The sequence below is a fragment of the Sinocyclocheilus anshuiensis genome, unplaced genomic scaffold (genome assembly GCF_001515605.1).
Source record: "Sinocyclocheilus anshuiensis isolate Anshui unplaced genomic scaffold, SAMN03320099.WGS_v1.1 scaffold399, whole genome shotgun sequence".
Lineage (NCBI taxonomy): Eukaryota > Metazoa > Chordata > Actinopteri > Cypriniformes > Cyprinidae > Sinocyclocheilus > Sinocyclocheilus anshuiensis.
Window position 1 is genome coordinate 1,064,303 of NW_015552570.1, and position 12,833 is coordinate 1,077,135.

Below are 12,833 nucleotides of genomic sequence, written 5' to 3' on the forward strand. Positions count from 1 at the left end.
GGTTTGTGGGTCACTTTTCAGCTTCTTTTGAATACTCCAGGCAAGCTTATGCTGAGTTGCCAAACATGCAGACTCTTGTAATGTTGGGGTGAAGAGAGCTGTTTACCAAGGGAGTTGCTGTGCAGCATTTCTGTCGCATTTTTCTGCTGTGTCTGCACCAGATAAACATTGTGTGACTTTTGAATCTAGTCATTTTCTGTTTGTTACCTCATCAAGCCGGTCCACCTTCATTTTGACTTTCTGCTGTCTTAGATGTCTGGTGAGAACATCCTGTCTTCTCCAGAGATCTGAAACGGGCATTATGTCTCACCTCTTGCACATGGAGATTCCAAACTTCGGCAGCACTGTTCTGGACAGCCTTAACGAACAGCGGCTGCTGGGCCAGCACTGCGATGTGGCCATCATGGTCAACGGACAGGCCTTCAAGGCCCACCGCGCCGTTTTGGCGGCCAGCAGTCTCTACTTCCGTGACCTGTTCAGCGGTAGTGCCCAGACGCTCTTTGAGCTGCCCTCGTCCGTGGCCCCATCCTGCTTCCAGCAGATTCTGTCGTTCTGCTACACGGGCCGGATGACGGTGAGTGCCAGAGATCAGCTGATGGTCATGTACACCGCAGGCTACCTTCAGATCCAGAACATCGTAGAGCGAGGAATGGACCTCATGTTCAAGGCCAGCGCTCCATACTGCGACTCGCAGACATCTGCCACAGATGATCCCCCGAGCCCAAACAACAACAACTCCTCCCTGTTGCTAGGCAACCAGCCCACAACTGTCTGCAAGATCAAGGAAGAGAAGCTGGAGACCCCGGTGTGTGCTCAGAACGGGGAGCTAAAGCACTCCGAGGAGGACAGGGGACCTAGGGTCAGATCTTCAAGGAATGGCACTCTTTTCTACACAAGTGGAGGCGCAAATGGGGTCATACCTGTGATGCATGCTTACGAGCACTCGACCCGAGATCATGCCAGTCCCGGTTCCTCTAGCCTGCCGACCACAGACAGCCCAACTTCACACCAAAATGAGGAGGAGGACTTTGAAGACGACTCGTACGAGAGTCTGACAAATGGGAAGATCTTCGGGGGCTCGTCCGGGATCTATGGCAGTAAATGTCTTTTAATGGACTTCTCTTTTGCTCCTTTGCAGCTCAAAACACTATGGATTTATCCCTGTGAGTGTGATCTGTTGTGTGTCTGTTGTGTGCCAGTGCAAGAGAAGATGTCCTCCCTACCTCTGTCCTTGGAGAACCGTTTCTGTGTGCTGTTAGGAGGAGACAGAGAGGCTCTGCCTGCCGGACTCATCAGCCAGATCGGCTACCGTTGCCATCCTGCTCTCTACACAGAGGGCGACCCTGGAGAGAGACTGGAGCTGATTGCAGGTGAGGCCTGAATAATAGCAGCCTGTCTAAAACTCCATGTCCATCTGAATTATTTATCAGTTCAGACCGAGTCATTTGAGTCACTGATTCAGAGCTAAGGTCTCCTTGTTTCTCTGTTGTTGGTGCTGTGGAAGGATCTGGTGTCTTCATGACTCGTGGGCAGCTGATGAACTGTCACCTCTGTGCTGGGGTCAAACACAAAGTCTTGCTGAGACGTCTTCTAGCTGCTTTTTTTGACAGGTCTAAAACATTACAGATGTGTAACAAGTGTAATGTGTATCTGTAGAATGTCTGAAATACCAAGAGCTCAGTTCTGCAGTAAAAATAGCCAAGCAGAGTTGGAATGAATCTTCTCACATTCAAATGTTTAGTATATTTTTTGATAACTATAAGGACCGCATGGTGTTTTGGAAAAATATTGTGTGTGTGCCCTCCAGTGGTTGATTATGGTATTTTGACTGCAGGAACACACTGGCTGACAGCTGTGGAACTGGAATACGTTCCTCCAACTGTGATCCAAATCGCAAACCACTGGACAGTCGCATACTCAACACAGTCAAACGTGAGTGCCCATTTGCTATGCTGTTACAGTAAGCAAAACGGACTCTATTTAATATATGTTTCTGGTTTTATTGTGCATGATTCCTTGGTTTGCTTTTTTTAAAGTCTTCAAAATCTTTCATCAAAGTTTCCTTGCCTCCAATTTCCACTTTTCGTGATCCAATCAGTTTCACCTTACCAACATTTAATCCTTTTTCATTCGGAAATATGTTACAGTGTAGAAGTAAAATAGGTTCAATGTTGACTTGAAGCATTGATATTCCTTTTTTCTCTCTCTGCTTTATCATTAGTCTACTGTCAGAACTTTGCCCCTAACTTCAAAGAAAGCGAGATGAATGTGATTGCCGCAGACATGTGCACCAATGCCCGGAGAGTTCGCAAACGCTGGCTCCCCAAGATCAAGTCCATGCTTCCGGAGGCGATCGAGGTGTACAGGGGGACTGCGGTCCTGAGCCAGGTGGAAGGAGCTACCCGGCTAGGCGGTGGCTTTCCCTTTGAGTCAGAGTTCAAACACCTGGCAGCGTCAAATCTGACTCTGGAGCAGCATCTCTATGGAGACTGTAGAGAGACACTGAGGAATGGCTCTCACTTCAATATGGAAGAGAGGTCCCAAAAAGGTGAAGAAGCCAAGACTGAGCCAAGCCAAGCCAAAGAGCCAGACAACCTGCAGGAAGTTGAAAGGCTTCCGGAGAGTCCAGAGAGAGCGGCCAGTGTGCTCGCCCTCAACCCTGCCAGCAAGAAAGGGGAAAAAGAGCATGCAACCAGCAGCCCCAGATCACAGAGAGAGGAACAGAACAGACAGAGACCACTAAAAGATGATCAGTGACTTCCTCCACTTCATACTATTAAAAACTGGTCTGCAGCTTCTCACACCAAAAAGGATCATTATCAGTAAAGACAATCTCTCATGCCACTGAACATTACATTAAAGCTGCATGATTATGGGAACTGGACATACAACATTTTTCCAGGATAGACTGAAAAACGTCTGCATTAAATACAGTTGTGATTACAAGTTTACCAACCTCTTGAAGAATCTACAAAATGTTTGTTTCTTTTAAAAATAAGAAGGGATCATAACAACTGCACTTTAGTTTATTACTCACCTTATGAAGCTGTTTGAGAGATATTTACATTTATTCCACAAGACAAAATAATTAAATTTACACATCTGATTCTTTTTTTTAAAGGTTTACATACCCTTGGATTTTAATATCATATATTGCCTCCTCAAGCATTAGTGACTGTTTGTAGGTCTTTTACGATAGTTGTGCATGAGTTTCTGTTTTGTCCTGAGCAGTTAAGCTGTTCTTGACAAAGCCTCCAGGTCCAGTAAGTTATTTGGTTTCCCAGCATGCTCTGGACAATTGAGGGACTCATGCAAAACTGTGATGCTTGAGGCAACTCACAATATTAAGAATCAAAGGTATGTAAACGACTCATTAGGATTTTTGTGTAGTTTTTTTTTCTTATGAAATTTACACAAATATCTGTTATGCAGCATCATCAGGGCAATACTAAATTACTAAAACAACATTTTCATGATCTTATTTTAAAAAAAAAATACTAAATGTCTTACTGATTCCCCAAGGGGTTTGCAAACATCTGAGCACGACTGTCTAAAAAATTGTAAGGACCTTTAAAGAAGCCACTTAGCATACATAAATACCGGCACATATACAAGCCCAGTACATTAAGGCAAGCTGCAGTGCGTTTTTTATGAATGCATGTGATGCATAAGCTCTGGCATTTCTGACTAAATACTCTTGCCAATTACAGAAACAAATGGATCATGGACTTCTGCATGGCAAAAACAAGTGAAGGACAAAGGCTCTCCTTAATATAACACGACTTACATGCTTCAGAAATCAACTATACTGCTTTGACTCCAGCAGGACAGTGGGGTTGCTATGTACAAAGCTGACTGTGAGACTGCTGAGTTCAGTACAGTAAGGGAAGCTGAACAGAGAACAACAGTTCCCTAGAGAGTAGCCTGGACTCTCAGTTTTCCCTCTCAAGCTTTTTAATCTTACTCTTGTTCTCAAGCTGCTGTATAGTAAATGCTTGCCTGTTTTTTTGCATATCAGCTGGTCTGGACATTTGAAACGTGATTGTATGATTGTTTTTTGGAAGCGAAATAAAGGAAAGGATTATTTTGAGGGATAATTAGGTTATGCCTATTATTGTTGGTTAAAAATGACTTTTGCTTGATTACAATGAAATTGACTTATTGAGGATGAAACATGAAAACGTTAGCATAGTTTTACTTTACTGCAGAAAATACAATACATGTGAAATGTCTCAATAAGGTCTAGATGAACAGAGATAGTTACAGAATCCATTATTGTTAATAGGATTATTATTTTCTTATCTAACATCTCATTTGCTTACCTGCATTATCAAATATTTCAAACTAAATTTTGTTCAAGTTATACAGACAGATTTTCTTCCTTAAATGCATTGATGAATCTCTGCATCTGTTCCCCCAACAGGCAGTTTTGTCTCCTTTACCCTGCAAAAGAACAACATTGTTCATTTTTCAGATATCATTGACTATGTTCTTTGAATTATTAAACAATTCTTTTTAAAACTACTAAGATGGAACAGATTCAGCAGCTGTCCAGAAAATAACCTATGTTTTGGGCGAGGTAAACAGCATATTGTGGCACGTGTGGTGATTTTGTGATGGTCTTTAGATAGCACATCCTGATCCTTTTCCAGATGCCTCCAGATGTTGCAGAAATCTCGAACAGCACAACATTTCTCACAATTTTTCAGTTGCTCATTTTCCAGCCGAAAGAGATTCCAAATAAAACGTCTGGTTGAACAGAAAGAAACGATTAAGGAAGTGAATGCACCAAATAATAATTATTCTAATAAATAGTCAAATAACCTCCAAAAATATGTTTCCTACACCGAAAACAATTTTCTCTCAGAAATTGCTAGCGAATTTCATACTTAATTACAATGAAAAAGCAACAAACACATTGAATTAAATGTGACGCTCTGAAATAGAAAAACTTAAATAGTATTTTCTTGTTAAATATAGTCCAGTAATATTTTTTACAACTTCAAAAAATCTTTTTACAGTGTAAAAACAGATTTCTTAAGGTACAATGTAATCCTGAATATTTCTCCCATGAGTCAGCAGCCACTTTAAAATTAAATTATAGCAAAATGTAATTGTGCTGATCATCCCAGATTACAAGTTTACATACTTGCTGTCTTGCTGCTTAGAGCATGTGACTGAAATCTAACCTGAGGACTTCCAGTGGTGCCAGCAGGGCACTTGCTGTGGCAGCTGCAGTTGAATCCTTCATCTGAGCCAGGAGGATATTTATAGCCCAGGAGACCCGCAACAGCACATCCGCCAGCATGGCTGCATAGTAGTACCACTGAAAGAGCACATCTCTCAATATTAAAGATTATTCCAGAGCTGTTGCAGGTCAGTTTGACCCCTAGTGATTCATTTAATGCCAACTTTTCAGCCTGAAACTTCATGAGATGCCAATGTTAAATGCTTGCACTGTCACTGTCACCACACAGACTAAATCACAAACAACAAATTGTGACTTTTGAGCTGTGATTTGTCATGTATGGTCAATTTGACCGAATAATACCTATATGCTGGATCTGAAATGTTGACAGCACAGAAAGGTTTAGTACAGTGGTATCTCTTCTACCAAAGCTTTTCTAAACCAGATTGAGTGCTGATATTGCCTGCTACTTGAATACATTTTAACTTTTGAGAACGAATATGGAATATGGAATTTCTGTACGATGTGGGTCACATAGACATTTATGGGTATGTGCACAGGAACAGTTCACCCAAAATGTGTAAAATGTAAATTTTACTAACCATCATAACTCTATCCATAACCTTTATTTTTTTTAATTTTTAAATGATATCCTGGTCACTTTTAAATATTATGAAAGTCAATAGGGATTGGGGATGTCAACAGGGTTGCCAGATCTGTGCAACAAAACCAGCCCATTGGCCAATCAAAACTAGCCTAAATAGCAAAACTCCAAATATGTCTTTATATGCCCCTAATATATTCTAGCTTTGTGTGAAGACAAGACCAAAAGTTTGGGGTGATCCATTCCTTATATATATAATATATATTATATATCATGTTAACAAAGACAATCTCCAGATCAAAAAAAAAAAAAATGTTAATAAAAACTATTAAAAGACAGTGTTACAAGTGTATACTAACTTTTACCTGTTGGGAGAACACCAGCTCGTCTTTTAGCAGGCCATTTCCCTGAAGTAATCCCCAGTCCATCCTTAAATCCCAGCTCACTGTGACTAGAACACCTGTACAGGTAGCCATGGCCCATATATACAGATATATCCTCCCTTCCACAAGCAGAGCAGATCTCTCTATGACACACACACACACACACACGTTTGTTTCTGTGAATTCTTGGGACTTTTCATAGACTTCTATTACTTTTACCGCAGGCCGGTCCCCACAATGTCAAAAATTTCAGGTTTTACCATCCTTGTGGGGACATTTGGTCCCCACAATGTAGCATAAACAAGTACACACACACACACACACACACACACAGACAGACTGTTAGTCTGAGTATTATCACACTTCAAGGTCCTTGATATTTACCTCACATTAACCATTAAACATCTAGATATGCTTAGAATAGTTATTTGTTTGAAATATGAGAAAATATTAAACAATCAGTTATTTTATGCTCTTGTTTGTCTTCCTAAACAACCAATACAATCAGTGTAGATCACAGATTACAGTAAGTGCAGGACGTGTAAAGCTTTCTCTGTAAATAATGCTTAAAATATTGTGCTCAAACAGCTACTCTATAATCTACAATCTCAGAATGTCCTGTCACTAAATGCTGTGTTAAATTTGCCAGTTCATAGTTTCATACAGAAGACATTTGCTGAAAATATTTATACCCATTCATTTGGTGTGTACCTCTGGCCATGTTGTAGAGGCTGGCGAAGGTGACCATAAGAAACACAGTGAAGTATTTTCCTGCATTCAGGAGATGTAGCGTGTGGCCAGTGTCCCAGAAGCACCTCAGGCATTGTGCAAATCTCAGCCATGGTGGAAAGCACTGGATCAGACAGGTTACAGGCAAACTATAAAGTCCACAGTCCAGACTCACTGTAGACAGAAGAAAATCTCAACTTAAACAAGACAGGAATATAAAGAGGTTTTTTGAAACATATAGTTCTACAAACTTCGATAAGTAATTCTGCCCTAAAACTTAATTTTACTTTGATATGTGTCCCATTTTCAGTATATAATATAATATAATATAATATAATATAATATAATAATACTGGAGGCACAAATACAGTAGCAATTAGATGGTTACCTGCGGATAGAGGGCTGTCAGACCACATATCTCTCCAGTTGATCTGATATGTATAGAAGCACAGCAGATCCCTCAAGCCAAGGAACAGAGGGCTAAGACTGTTGAATTGATCAGCTAGCCAGCATTCTGCAAAGCTCACAGGCTGAAAAGGGGCTGCCAAGACCTTACTCTGTAATATAGACATTTTAATGCATAAATGAGGATGCTGCATATGATGATGCATTCTCTTGAGAGTACTGCAGGTAAAATGTGTACTATCGGCAAAACTTTGTACAGCAAAGACAGCAAGGCTCTAGGTGAAAATACATATACCCTGGTTATTAATACAGACAAGATTTCAACATGAACATTAACGTGTCTGCCAAGGTCGGCTATAGAGGTGGAGTAAAATGTTTGCAAGTGTGATATTGCTTTTACATAAGATATTAATAAACAAGGTATGAAATGAAGATATTCATATTTTAGGAAAGTTACATTCTAGATGCAATATTAAAGTTTTTTTTTTTTTGTCTATTTCTGGTCTGCCAACAAAAAGTGTCCAAATGAAACCAAAAGAGAATAAATCATAGGGTGTCTTTGCACAAAACACAGTAGCGGTGCTTTGTTCATGAATAAATCAGTGTTTTTGAATGAATCAATTGAATGAATGATTCAATGAGGAGGTACATCTCATCATTCATCATGTTCAGGAACTCATGTTCCCCCGAAATTGCTCAATGTTGAGGAAAACCTTACAGTGTTAGTTAAATTATTTAGAAATTACATATCATTTTGTAGTAAAATGTGAAGTGTTGCACATTTTATTGACCCAGAGATGAGTATGTTTATTTTGTAAAATGCTAGCAACTGCTTTTTATTACTTAATTACTGTAGAAGCAGCACAATTAAATTGTGTTGTCTGTTACATAGGGACAACTGAACAGACATTTAGGAGTTTATTTTAAACTGCAAAGTACTGAATGTTAATTAATAATGCAATTTTATAACACTATGTATGTAAGTCTGTCCCATCAGTAATTAAAAGTTGTATGCGCACTTGCGGCCTTCACACCCATTTGAACAATTGGGCCAAATACAAGAAAAATGTCATGTAAGTAGACAAGTGGTCAAGTGCAAAGAACACAAGTGTGGGCATTAGGACAGTTTCTAAATGAATCAGCAAATCAGTTGAGCGAATAATTCAATGACTCACTGGTAAAGACATCTGTGATATGTACATTATCAGTAAAAGGTACAAAAGCTGTCACTGGGGTGGTACCCTGAGGTACAAAAGCTAAAAGGTTCATCTTTCAACTTTAGTTACATATTAGTACCTTAAAGGTGCATATTAGTATTTTTAAAAGTATATTAGTACCTTTTGAAAGTGTACTGCCCTAGCGAGAGTTTGGGTACCTTTTTGTTCTGGGCTTGTCAGTGTAACCTGCAGAGAGAGCCACTAAATAATTCCCACTACTAATACACAGACTAACATAAAAAACAAAAAAAAAGTCAGGTCCTATCTTTGCCATGTCTTACCATAGTGACTATGAGCCAGCGACGAGCCTGGGTGTGAAATATGGAGAAAGGGTTTAGTAGCAGAAACAGGAGGAAGCTGTGAAAAAGAAGTGGGTGGAGCTGCTGTGGGACTGACAACACAGAAGGATGAAGACTAGCCAGTACACTGGTGCACCAGCACACAGTCAGACCCCCGGCCATCTGCATTACACAGGCAGACATATGAGGCCTCAGCACAGCAATCACAATATTACTAAACATGATTTCACTATAACTCACCTCGAAAATATGGTAGTATGAGAGGTGATCTCTGGGATCCAGTCCAAAGATGAGGGTGTGATTTATTGCTGATATATTAAAGCAGTACAGGTTCAGTCCAATCAGGAACAGAAATTCAATTAGCAGGAAAGTTCCCTTGTAAAGCTGCAGCTGAGGCTTCAGGAGCTCCAGGTCTGTTTCATTTAACACTTTCAAGACAATTGGATATGTTACCTACTTAGAACATAACAACTAACAAATAGATACAGAGGGATATGACTTGAAATATGCCATTATATCATAATTATATTTTTGCATGCATAGTATATGGATTATTAAGAGGGAATGGAGACTATCTAATAGAATATCAGATATTATATGACATTGTTATAGTTTGTTTACAGTTGTCTAGAGAGAAATGGGGGAAATTAAAGACTTTACCAACCTCTGAAAGCTATAGTTGTAAGTAAAGCCATGATGAGGCCGCAAGCAAAGCCAATCCGAAACATTGTCCACACTCCGACTTTCTTTGTACAGAGGAAAAAAGACTATAACATGTAAGAGCGTTGAATGAATTTATCTTTCTATATAAAATTCTGACTAAACTGGCTTCACTGGTCAAAAAGGACTTTAGCTTCATGATGGAGGATGTAGATTATTCCGTATTTAAACTGATTTAAATACGAATTTATTTAAATTCCGTATTCCCATGCTTTTTAAATGTTAAAAAGCATGGGAAACTAATGAAGGCAAATGGTTAATATCAGTACAACACAAGTTTGTAAAACATGTTAAATAATAATGAAATAAACCAAATTATGCCATTTAACAACAAAAAAATCTTGCATCTGATTTTAGATAAGATATATTTAGATTTTGTTTTACTATAGCATATTTGATGTGCGTGAGTGTTACAGTACAGCAAAAAAACTAAATATATTAATCTTTTGTTTAAGTAATAGTACACCCATTTAAAGCAAATTATTTTATTTTTAATGTTTGCTTTTCAAAAAAAAAAAAGTGTTGGGGCAGATTTACTAACAGCTTGTGCCAATGCAAACACTCTTTTTGCATTAAAAAAAACTGCTGTCAGGATTTAGTAAAGACACGCAGTGAAAAATTAGCAATGAAAAGGCATGTACTGACCTTATTGGATATACATTCGTAGGAGTTTCCTTTTCAGACGCAACGTTTATGGGAGTAGATTATTTAAATGAATCATGCAAGGCGATTTATGAAGGTTTTCCAGTAGTCAGTTTACTGGTATTTGTGCCATTATTTAACACTCAAAAATGAACGTCTTAACTGTGTTGTTAAGGAGATTACCCGCACCTGATTATCACCGGCTCTGCTTGTTACGGTCGTGGGGGTCACAGGGACTGAAGTGGCCAGGCCAGACCCCCTCCGGCTCGCTCATGGTGCCGTCACTGTTCTTTAATTTGCACATTGTCTGTAGATCACCCTTTTTTTGGCATTGCAGTCTCACGCTAATTTGCCGTTTAGTAAATCTGGCCCTTAAGTCTGTTTAACTGGTAAACATGATTTAGTATAGGCCTACTTGCTGATTGACAGCCAATAGTTTTATTTCACAGGTGAGGCTTTTTGTTCTTACCGGTGTTTTGTCCATTGGTGGGACCTCAAGTCTTTTCATCGCTCTCAATTTGTCACCCCCTTCCAGCTGAATCATGAACGTCTGTAGAATCACATTCAGTGTTTTATCCAGGAGCTGGATGTCTTGTGATGAATAAAGTGAACTAAAGGAACTGTTGCAGTGCTACATACTCACCTCCAGTTTAGACATGAGATGTTCACATTTGCCTCTGTCTGTGTTGAGCAGAGATGTGTCAAGCCTTTCATTCCTCCATTTTAGGCCATGTTCACAACCAAACTTTGAATCATACATTGTGGTGATCTTGCAGAAACACTTGTAGTTAAATTCCTAGAAAAAAAGTTCCAGCACAATTGGGCATATTTTATGCCATTTTAATTTTTAAAGAAAATATTGTACGTGGTAACTGTAATATGTGTACGGAATAATTGACGACGGGCCGTTGAATTATTAGAAAAATAATGCACACCCGGGTGGTGCGTCGTGGCGGTTACACCTCGGGTGTGCATTATTTTTCTAATAATTCAAGGGCCCGGAGTCAATTATTCCGCTTATATTGTTACTACCCCTCAAGACATCGATCAGATGATTTTTATAAAGGGATTCGTCCGGTTTTTGTACTTAAATCGCTATTGTGAGTAGGATTATTTCTTCCGCATCTCATCCAACGCCTCTTTTGCTAGTTCCACGTCATTTTAAAGCTGGTAATGGAGGCTTGAGCCGTTGATAGCATTCTAATGCATTTATTAATTAAGTTATTTGAATGAGAGCGAGAGAGACAGAGACACAGAGAAAGAGAAAGAAAGAGAGAGAGAGCTTGTGTGAATTAGGCTACCTCTGTGCGTCTCTCAACAGTGTCCTGCAGCAGCGTCTCTAAACAGCGCTGTTATTACCTATTTTTTGGTTTTATGAAGGATCATGTGACACTGCAGACTGGAGTAATGATTGCTGTAGTAATTCAGCTTTGCTAGTACAAATATATATTAAAACCGAAAAGTTATTAGTCGTCAAAGAAATGCAGAGATTTATATGTTAAAAATATGGATCTTCAAGATTTTTACAGAGCACCTGGTATTTTTGCAGAAAGGCCAAGCTCAGGTATAGTTCACCAACTGCAATTTTGATTTGTTTTAGATTGGTTCTTCTTCTTTTGGTAGGTGGGACAACACTGATGCCACAATTTTCTCCTTGAACTTTGGATCCAGAAACTTCCTGAGCTACGATCCCAAGTGTTGCCAGTCTGTTGTGAGCTTCTGATAGCTTCTCTATAAAATAGAAATAGGTAATACTGAATATGTATCCACATGTATTGTTAATGATCCGCACACAGTACTTTAGAGTTGTCTACCTGAAAAGAAGAGGTTCACCTTGTTCAGCTCTTCCTCACAGCTTCTGAAGAACTCTTTTGTCAAAGACCTTTGACTGTTTCCTATAAAGTGTTTCATTATTACTGATGGATGAATGAAAATGTAGTCATAATGTTATTCACTTACTCCCTTCATACAGCCATTCACATCGCAATCCTTTCCCTTATTAAGCATTCAGCTTTGCAAAGTTATTAATGATTCATTTGACCTGCTTCACCTTTGATATTGTGAGGATACCTGCCATAGAAAGTCAAAATCTATCATGCATTTAATTTCAAAGGGAATAATTTATGAGATTATAGTGCTGTATGTGACAGTCATAAATATGTCCCGGCAGCATTTATGTTTTTTTAAAAACTCATTTTAACAGTGTGACAATCTTGCAAATATGCAAATTACTATGATACATTATTTTAATAGTGGAATATTCTCACATAACTAGACTTCAGCAGTGAAAATTACCCAACATGTTGATGCTCTTACCATAACAAATGAGGTTAAGCCTATCTTCCTTGTTCAACAGAGATGTCAGGGTCTGAAAAACAACATATTACTGTCCTTTATTTGGTTAAGTAATCACGTTAAGTTACAAATACAACTATTAGAGTCTATAAAAGCCTGAAAGTTTAAAACATAAAGAATGTATCACGGAACAAAACCCCAAACTCACCTCATAGCTCATATATTGCTTTTTCCATTCAGGAATCATTTGTAAAGCTGGGTGGTCAGAAAATGTAATTTGGACTACCTGCTCACCAGTACTGAGTGATCTCCAGTGTTTTCTCCAGGTGTGTTTGTGTGTGTGTGTATGTG

At 39.0% G+C, this 12,833-nt stretch overlaps 1 protein-coding gene across 2 annotated transcripts in view; it reads left to right on the forward strand.

The window, feature by feature from the left end:
• The window catches only part of LOC107665013 (nucleus accumbens-associated protein 2-like), a 5,038-nt gene extending 951 nt beyond the window's left edge, over positions 1 to 4,087 (forward strand). The window contains exons 2-6 of one of the 2 annotated variants that reach the window (XM_016455739.1): positions 253 to 1,097; positions 1,200 to 1,370; positions 1,505 to 1,610; positions 1,835 to 1,932; positions 2,222 to 4,087. In XM_016455739.1, the coding sequence (XP_016311225.1) occupies positions 302 to 1,097; positions 1,200 to 1,370; positions 1,505 to 1,610; positions 1,835 to 1,932; positions 2,222 to 2,757 (1,707 nt within the window). In that variant the 5' untranslated portion in view covers positions 253 to 301 and the 3' untranslated portion in view covers positions 2,758 to 4,087. Of the gene's footprint in view, positions 1 to 252; positions 1,371 to 1,504; positions 1,611 to 1,834; positions 1,933 to 2,221 lie in introns of both variants that reach the window. The other variant, XM_016455738.1, reaches the window with a different exon arrangement.
• The last annotated feature ends 8,746 nt before the right edge of the window (positions 4,088 to 12,833 follow it).